Here is a 9,762-nt window from a genome sequence, read left to right as displayed (position 1 = left end):
AATAAATAAATAAATAAATAAATAAATAAAACATTAAAAAAAAGAAAAAGAAACCCACTAGTGTCAGGGACTTCCCCGGTGACGCAGTGGTTAAGAATCTGCCTGCCAATTCAGGGGAACCGTGTTCAAGCCCTAGTCTGGTAAGATCCCACATGCTGCAGAGTAACTAAGCCCACAGGCCACAAGTATTGAGCCCGTGTGCCACAACTACTGAAGCCCGCACACCTAGAAGCCGTGCTCTGCAACAAAAGAAGCCACCACAATGAGAAACCCGCCCACTGCAACGAAGAGTAGCCCCCGCTCGCCACAAGAGAAAACCTGCGCGCAGGAACGAAGACCCAACACAGTCATAAATAAATAAATAAAATAAAATAAAATAAAAAGAAACCCACTGGTGTCAGGCATTGTACTAGGAACCAAGGATCTAAAGATGCAAATAACATCTTTTTTTTTGCCTACATGACAATGTTGTGCTATTTCATACTCAACAGGTTGCCAAAAATGCAGGAGCATGATACTCTCATGTTTTGCCAGAGACAGGACATTGAGATGCAAAAACTCACATACCATAGTTTCTGGTGAAATTATACAATCAATGCTTCAGTTAGTCTATCTGTGTAACAAATTACCCCCAAACTTGGTGGCACAAAACAATAATTTATTATGCTCCCAGTGGGTCAGGAGTTCAGATAGGACACAGTGGGGGCAGCTTGTCTCTGTTCCAATGTCTGAGGCAGCAGCTGGAAGACTCAGAGGTTGGGAGCTGGTATCATCTGAAGGCTCATTCACCCACATGTTGAATGGTTGATATTGGCTGATACCTTAGCTGGGCCTGTTGGCTGGAATATCTGTACAAGGCCTCTCCACGTGGCACCATCTTCCTCACAGCATGATGATTGGGTCCAACTGTGGGTGTCCTACAACAGAGAGGGAAAGCCAGGCAGAAGCTGTATCACCTTTTATGACTTGGCTTTGGAAGTCATACAGTGTGACTTTCACCCCATTCTATTCATTAGAAGGGAGTTTCTAAGACTAACCCATACTCAAGGAAAGGGAACATAGACCCTTCTGATAGAGAAGAGTCAATATCACACTATAAGAAGAGCATGTAGAATGGGATATGTTGATATGGACATCTCTGAAAAATACAATCTGCTACAATCAGTTTGTGAACAAAGAAGAACAAAGAACATCACTCATTACCCAGTTATACAAGGGTTAAGTCGCAACCCACTGCAGTCGACCGCTGACAGGGCACCCTGCAGGAAACTGAGGATGAAACACAGGATGAGGTACTCTGTGCTTTGGAAAAACAGATTCCTAGATAGTTAGATGTATGTCTCAGGAATAATTTCAAAGACCCCTGATTCTTGCACCTTCCCAAACACAAGCTCTAGTCCTCAGTAAGACCATGAATACAACTTAAACTCGCAATTTTTATGCTGTGTGTCTTTCTTTAAGTTGACAAGTTTCTTTGTACAGAGAAATGTACAAAGATATCATTGCAGTGCTGCTTGTGAGGGTGGAAATTTGGGAACATCCCAAATATTCAACAATAGATGACTGGTAAATAAATGAAGGTTTATTAATACAAAGGAACAAACAATATACCAGTAAAAATAAAAGAACAACAAAGATACATTTTAATATCGATGAGTCTTAAAAACATTGTTGAGTGAACAAAAAAAGCAAGTTGCAGAATGATTTGTACTATATGATAGTATTTATATAAATTTCTTTTTAAATTGCACATGGAAACCCTATGTTTTATTTATGAAGATATTATACATGAAGTATAAGTACAAAAATAAGACTGGTAACACTTTAAATGTATAATTTCATTTGAGAAAAGTTAAGAGGAATGGGAATGGAGAGAGGAGTAAAATGGACACCAATGTTTTTATGTCTATATATATATTTTAGATAGTAAGTAAATGAAAAACTATTTATTTTGAGTGCTATATATTGGTTTGTATTTATCTACATTGTTTAATTTTTTTAAATATTTATTTATTTATTTATTTGGTTGCACCACGTCTTAGTTGTAGTAGGTGGACTCCTTAGTTGTGGTTCCAGGGCTCCTTAGTTGCAGCTCACCAGCTCCTTAGTTGCAGCACATGGGCTCCTTAGTTGCAGCAAGCTGGCTCCTTAGTTGTGGCATGCAAACTCTTAGTTGAGGCATGCACGTGGGATCTAGTTCCCTGACCAGGGATTGAACCCGGGCCGCCTGCATTGGGACGGCAGAGTCCTAGACACTGCGCCACCAGGGAAGTCCCTACATTGTTTAATTTTTGAAAAGTAATTCATCACATTAAAAATGAAATTAGCCCATGAGAGAGGGCAAGGGAAGGACTTTATAAAATCCATCAAGGGACTTCCCTGGCAGTCCAGTGGTTAAGACTCTGTGTTTCCAATGCAGGGGGTAAGTGTTTGATCCCTGGTCAGGGAACTAAGATCCCACATGCTGTGTGGTGCGGCCAAAATAAGTGAATAAATAAAATAAAATCCATCAAGAAGTGTGAAGAGGGACTTCCCTTGTGGTGCAGTGGTTAAGAATCCGGCTGCCAATGCAGGGACATGGGTTCAAGCCCTGGTCCAGGAAGATCCCACATACTGCAGAGCAACTAAGCCAGTGTGCCACAACTACTGAGCCTGGGCTCTATAGCCTGTGAGCCACAACTACTGAAGCCCACTCGCCTAGAGCCCGTGCTCTGCAGCAAGAGAAGCCACTGAAATGAGAAGCCAGTGCACTGCAATGAAGAGTAGCCCCCATCACTGCAACTAAAAAAAAAAAAAAAAAAAAAGTGTGAAGAGCTCCAGAAGAATTCCCCTCCTCATGAGCCTATGCTTCCCCCTTCCTGTGAGGCTGTTTGGCCTTGCTTTTGCCACCCCATATGTGGGCTTTCCTCTGTAGGCTTGCCTCATATGTGGACATCACGTTTTCTGTTTCTATTAGCCCTGTCTAGATAGTATGGCATTTTCAAACAAAAAAGCCAAACAGAAAAACACAAACGGAAAAGAAAGATAAGAATAATAAAAGAGAGAAAAAGGAAAAAAAACAAAAAAAAACCACAAACTTTTATAAATTTAAAAGGTGACTTAAAGAATATTCACAGTATTGAATTTATCAATGAAACAGTTTTTGATCGTATACTATTTTACCCCAATGGAACTAGTTAAAGTATCCATCTAAGGCAGTAAGTAAAGCAGTAAGAGGGGCATAATATTTTACTGGCTCCACATCCTCTAGTCAATATAAATTGTTTTTTTTTTTAATAAATTTATATATTTATTTATTTATTTTTGGCTGTGTTGGGTCTTCGTTTCTGTGCAAGGGCTTTCTCTAGTTGCGGCAAGCGGGGGCCACTCTTCATCGCGGTGCGCAGGCCTCTCACTATCGCGGCCTCTCTTGTTGCGGAGCACAGGCTCCAGACGCGCAGGCTCAGTAGTTGTGGCTCACGGGTCTAGTTGCTCCGCGGCATGTGGGATCTTCCCAGACCAGGGCTCGAACCCGTGTCCCCTGCATTGGCAGGCGGACTCTCAACCACTGCACCACCAGGGGAGCCCTATAAATTGTTTTAAAAGTACAGTGTCCTCTGACCTGATACTCAAATTCTATTTCCACACCCTGTGAGTAAGAGATATGTATTGAATTGTCTACTTAGCTCATTTTCCCTGGGAACTTTGGCATCTCTAAGCCAGGGCTAATCCTCCTGGCACCAGGCTTGGCCCCAGGATGCCATTATAAACATGGACCCTGAAGCTCCTCAGGGCTTCCTGTGTCTTTTGAGTCTCATATCTTTGTAGGGCTCCCATATGTACATATGTAACTAAAATTGTTTTTTTCCTGTTGATCTATCTTTTTATTACAGGGGGTGTCTCAGCCAAAAACCTAGAAGAGTTTATGAAAAATTATTTTTCCTCCCCTACACATAGGACCTAAATTCTTAATCCCAGTCCTTCGATCTCTGAATCAAATACCTGTTCCAAAGCCCCAATGTTTCCGTGATATTTCACTATTTGAGTAGGGCAAGAATGTTTTTAGTTTCCCAGTGCTTTTTTTTTAACCCCCTTGATCTATGCTTTCTCTTTGTCCATTCCAATAGATAATGGGAGAATTGACTCTAAGGCTACAGTGGATTATTATCCCTACTACTGTTTATATTTAAAACATTATCTGATTAAATATAGAGGCAAATAGTTAAGATCTAGGATGCCTCAGTTACCAGCGTTAGAATCTGTGAAAATACCATCAACATTGAGTATCAGTGCCACCTCCAAACAACCATAGACAATGGTTTCAAGGGAAATATGTAAAGCCATGAGCAGAGTTTGAAGGGATGGAGAACTTTCTTGCTCCGAAGTCCCAGAGACACAGGGGTGAGGGAAGTGGCAGAGGCCCCAGGTTGCCAAATAACCTCAAAGGTTGCCTAGGGCCAAAATCGTTCTCCTTGGAATGCTGGCAAATGCAGGCCTAGGTAGCTCCAGGCTGGCAATGATGTGAAAGGGATCACACTTCCAAACACACTTATACACACACTCATTAGAATGCAGCAGAAAATGGTTTTATTTCTGTGGACACAATACAACAAAAGTTGGCTGAAGTTCTAAGGCTGAAACTATGGAGGCCTGGACACTTCTTTGCCCTCTTCCCTACTATCTTCCTTCAAAACCTAGAGCTCCAAAGCAGAAAAGAATCCTACATATTTTTTGTCCCAACTCTGGTCTATCCTCATCACTCTAATTTTTCCAATACCCTCCTTTTTCCTTCTATGGGAACCAGGAAAATCAACAAAAGGAAAGAAAAATCAGAAGAGATCGTAAGAGAATTCGTGCCAAGTGAGAGGGAAAATGATGGAAACTTTAAACAATCTTGTCTAAGTGTACAGGAACCAAATCATAGGGAGGGTCGCTCTTCTGAGGGGGGTCGCAGGCAACAATGAAGAGCTTGTATTGGGTGTCATCTCGGTAGCGGCAGTCAGGATACTTCCCCGCAGTGAAACTGCACTGAGTCAGGTTAACAGGCTTTGGACTCTGGTGGCAGTTGTGCTGCCCATTCTTACAGACGATGTGGGGCAAATCACAGACAGCAGCCACGTCCTGGAAGGAGTTGTGCAGAAAGGTGTTTTGAGGCTTACAGTGTCGAGTATAATTATTGACGCCGCTCATTGCCTTGTTGCACTGGAGAAGCCTTGGCTGTATATGCTGAATTTCAAACCAGTGAGCCTTGGTGAGATGCTTAGGCAAAGCACAAAGTGGACACACTGACCACCATAGTCCCAGCAGCAATAGGAGGAGAGGAAAGCATCCCAGAAGACCTGGCCCCATATTTTCTGTGTAAGGAGAGAGAAAATAATGGTAGTAGTAAAAACAATAAGAGCAAAATTATCACTCATAACCGTTTAGATTTTTATCCTGCCTTTTAAGATTTCATAGCTCTTTTTTGTTTGTTTGTTTTTAACCATCTTCTTTCTCACTTGAGTCTCACAATTCTAAAGAAACTAAAGCTCAGTGAAGAGGAATTTGAGGTAAGACGATCTTTTCTCTGACTGGTAGATCTCGTTCTTCTCTCTGTCCTGCACTCATGCGTTTGATGGTCCCCATGTCAGAAACCTTGTCTCTTCCCTCCTGAAATATTTACCCTCCATCTATTTGACCTGGATCTCCCAGCCATCTTCACTGGCCACTCCCCCCAGCCCTGGGGGCTTCTGTTCTTACCAGGTCTGCACGCTGGGGCTCCCGCTGAGAACAGCAGCAGTAGTTAGTCCCAGGCTCAGAGGCTTTTGTCTGTTGTTCTTCTCCCAGATGTGCGAGGCTGCCTGCGTGTGGCAGGGGAAGGGTACTGAACCCTAGGAAAGAGAAAACTAGGGCTTGGAAGATGAACTTCTTGTTGACAGTGTGGATGAGACTCTTAGACTTTCAAACTTGCTGTTTAATTAGTATCGATAACACTGTAAATGCAGGGAGAGTAAGCTTACTTAAAGAAACAATGAGACTCAAAACACAGTTTTGAGGAACTGATCACTTCCTGATATGAGTTGGTGCTTCCTTCCTGACTTGAAGCTTCAGTTTTTTGAAGTTTTATGGTTTCATTTCCTTAGGAGAAAATATACATGAAGATCTGATATAATAACTGCCATGTACTTGGTATGTGAGCTTCAACCATAGACTTGAATGAATTATTCCTTTATGTGTATGTTTATCGGGCCAGATACTGGGCTACTCTGATTCGGGAGCTTGTGATCTAATGAAAGAGACAGTCAGGTAAATGGACCAATGCACAATATATTAACAAATATCAATAGCACTTACAGCTGTGATCAAGGAAACTACAGGTAACTGTGTGGAGACAGTAGAGAGGAGGTATTTTTGGAGGGCACAACACCGGCACAGAGTTTTGAAGATTAATTAGAAATTAAGTGAAGAAGATGGTAAGGGCAGCCCAAAGAGGAAACTGTGTGAAGAGACCCATACATATGAAGGAGAAGGGCACATTTAGGGTATTTGCCTCTTAAATCTGTTCTTGCCTTTCCATTGGTGCTGCAATATCCTTATTCAGAACCTTATTGTCTCATAGAGGACTCACATAAAAGTTTCCTACATGGACTCCCTGCCTCTAGTCTCTTTTCCTTCCAATCCATTCTACATATTAATACTTCCAGATTAGTATTTCTTGAGCATAAATATAACAGTGAAACACTCTTGCCCAATAGTTTTAATGGCTCCAATAATCTTTAGGATAAAAATTATTTCTGTTTATAGCAAAGTTGCAAGATACAAGGTTAATATACAAAAATTGCTTCCTTATATACCAGCAATGAACAATTGGAATTTGAAATAAAAAAAAAAACCAGCTAACATTTATATTAGTACCAAAGAAAAATGAAATATTAGGTATAAATCTAATAAAATATGTACAAGATCAATATGAGGAAAACTATAAAACTCTGATGAAATAAATCAAAAGAAGATCTAAATAAATGGAGAGGTATTCCATGTTCATGCTGAAGGAAATCAGAATATGTAACCCCCAAAAATGGCTCTTTGACATAAAAATTATTTTGCACTGAAGGCAATTAAGAATCATGAAGTGCAGAAAAAGCTCCCTGCTTTCTGTCCAAAGCCAGAAAATAAATTCTCTTTTTACTGGAGATAGACCCTCAACCTCCCAGAGAGGGCACCAGAGGAATCTGCAAAAGAATCTTGAAACTAACCCTTATCTTTCTAGTTACTTCTTCACCATTTACTAACCATAGACCAAACTCCTTTGTCTTGTCAATTCTTTACAAATATCTTGTTTCTTGGGCTAAAAGGTATAAAAGCTTCCTGCTCTTTTCACTTATTTGGATTTTTCATTCTCTTGTGAACGCTCCCATGTATATGTAAATATTTAATAAAATTTGTATGCTTTTCTCCTATTGACCTGTCTTTGTCAGTTGAATTTTCAGACCCAGCCAGAGACCCTAAGAGTGCTGAGGAAAACTTTCTTCCCATACAATGACATTATGCACTTGTCAAAACGTGTACGACATGAAGAACGAATCCTAGTGTAAATTGTGGACTTTATTAATACTGGTTCATCAAATATAACAAAAGTACCACAGTAAAATAAGATGTTAATAATAAGAAAATTGTGAACAGTGTGGTTAGGAGAGGAGGGAGGGAAGAGAGGCATATGGGAACTCTTTGTACTTTCTACTCAATTTTTCTGTAAATCTAAAATTGCTCTGAACAAATAAGTCCATCAATTAAAGAAAAAAAATTTTAAGATGTCTGTTCACAACATTGTAAAGCAACAATACTCCAATAAAAATTAATAAAAAAAGAGTAAAAAAAATAAGTCTGTTTGCCTAGTGCTCATGTATCTTATTCTACATCCCATGTATTAGAACAGTCCTCCTTCTCCCTGCAGTTCCACAACTTGATTGTACACCAAACCCACTACAGAGGAAAACAATACCGAGTTACCCATGTCCTTAAGTAGGGGTCTCCTAACCCTGGCCTCACATCAGAATTGCTTATGAAAAGTTTTAAAGTGCCAAGATCCTAGGCCTACTGAATCAGAATCTTGGGGATGGATGTCTTTGCATATCTATATTTGATTAACTCCACAGTGATTCCGTTACCCATTCTTTGTAGAGAACCATTTTTCTTGACTGACATTGATTTTCACCCAATGTCCAAGTTCTTAAGACTGTTCTTATGCTTGATTCCTGAGATAAAGTCCTCCTGAGTCCTACTTCCTCCTCAAGGGATATACATAACAACATATCTTTGAATTCTTCTACAGGAACTAAGGCCCCCACCCAGGTGGAGGATGGTAACTTCAAGCTGAGCACAAGTTCTGGAGCACCACCCTGTTGCCTCGCCACCAACCAATCAGAAGAAAGTCCCACACCCTGCAGCCCTCACCCCAAATTCTGCCTTTAAAAACTCCTCCCTGCAAACTGTCAGAGATTTCAGGTCTTTTGAGCATGAGCCACCCCTTTCTCCTTGCTTGGCCCTGCAATAAACCTTTCTCTGCTCCAAATTTTGATGTTTCAGGTTGTTTGACATCACAGTGTATCAGGCACAACAACTTGGGTTTGACAACATGCTGGGCTAAAGAAAGTGAGTATTTCCTGTAGGATAGGCACCTACTATGCATGGCAGATCCCCAAATTTGGAAGGCATGATGAGGATCACAAAGGTTGCTGATAGAGTTTATCCTTTAGGTTTATTTTGTTTGCAAGCAACACAAATTTGAGCTAATTTGAGAGGGAAATTTTTAAGTGGTAGTGAAACTGCACAACCCAGGTTGGGACTTCAACCCACTGCCTTTTTTTTTTTTTTTAATATTTATTTATTTAGGCTGCCCTGGGTCTTAGTTGTGGCATGTAGGATCTTTGTCATGTCATGCGGACTCTTAGTTGCAGCATGCATGCGGAATCTAGGTCTCCGACCAGGGATTGAACCTGGGCCCCCTGCACTGGGAACACGGACAGAGTCTTCCCCACTGGACCACGAGGGAAGTCCCATGAACCAATGTCTTTTAATTGAGATCACACATTTGGTCTCAGGACTTAATGAAGCTCAGGTTCTTTATGACTCAAGGCAGAAAGAATTCAGTGAGAAAAAAAGAGATAGATAAGAAGTGGATTTATTTAGAGAAATACACATTCCATAGACAGAACGTGGTCTGTCTCAAAAGGCGAGAACAGCCTTGGGAGAAACACACTCCACAGACAGAGTGTGGGCCATCTTGGAAGAGGGCAAGAGGCCCCAAAATATAGGGTGGTTAGTTTTTATGGGCTGGGAAATTTCACAGGCTAATGAGTGGGAGGATTATGCCAACCATTTTGGGGAAGAGGTGGAGATTTCTAGGAACTGGGCCACCACCCACTTTTTGACCTTTTATGGTTAGCCTTGGAACTGTCATGGCACCTGTAGGTGTGTCATTTAGATGCTAATGTATTACAGTGAGTGTATAATGAGGCTCAAGGTCCACTGGAAGTCAAATCTTCCACTCTCTTGGACCTAGTTGGGTCTAACCAGTTTATGTCATATCCTCAAGGGCTACGTCATTCTTTTAGAGGTTGTGCCCTGTCCGCTTCCCTCCTGTTTCAGTAGTAGTAGGAATAGGGTGGAGATTTACTGGAAGAATCTGGGAGAGATTACAATATGAAAAAATATAGCAGAAGGATCAGTCTTTGGAAATAACTGGAACCCAAGAAGCTTGGGTGAGCTGCAGAGCAGTGCCAAATAGGCATGAATCCACTTCAA

General features: G+C 41.1%; 1 protein-coding gene across 1 annotated transcript; it reads right to left on the bottom strand.

Moving 5' to 3' along the window:
- Positions 1-4,549: 4,549 nt before the first annotated feature.
- Positions 4,550-5,952, bottom strand: RNASE6 (ribonuclease A family member k6). The gene is made up of 2 exons (XM_059915624.1): positions 5,719-5,952; positions 4,550-5,333 (listed from the first exon to the last, which is right to left on the bottom strand). The coding sequence occupies exon 2, from the start codon at positions 5,326-5,328 to the stop codon at positions 4,864-4,866; it is 465 nt and encodes a 154-aa protein (XP_059771607.1). The 5' UTR covers positions 5,329-5,333; positions 5,719-5,952; the 3' UTR covers positions 4,550-4,863.
- Between the last annotated feature and the right edge of the window lie 3,810 nt (positions 5,953-9,762).

Source organism: Balaenoptera ricei, chromosome 2 (assembly GCF_028023285.1).
Source record: "Balaenoptera ricei isolate mBalRic1 chromosome 2, mBalRic1.hap2, whole genome shotgun sequence".
Classification (NCBI taxonomy): domain Eukaryota; kingdom Metazoa; phylum Chordata; class Mammalia; order Artiodactyla; family Balaenopteridae; genus Balaenoptera; species Balaenoptera ricei.
This window is presented reverse-complemented; position numbering and strand designations above follow the sequence as displayed.

Coding starts and splice junctions, on each gene's coding strand:
- RNASE6 (XM_059915624.1), bottom strand. CDS start 5,328: ATGGGGCCAGGTCTTCTGGGATGCTTTCCTCTCCTCCTATTGCTGCTG.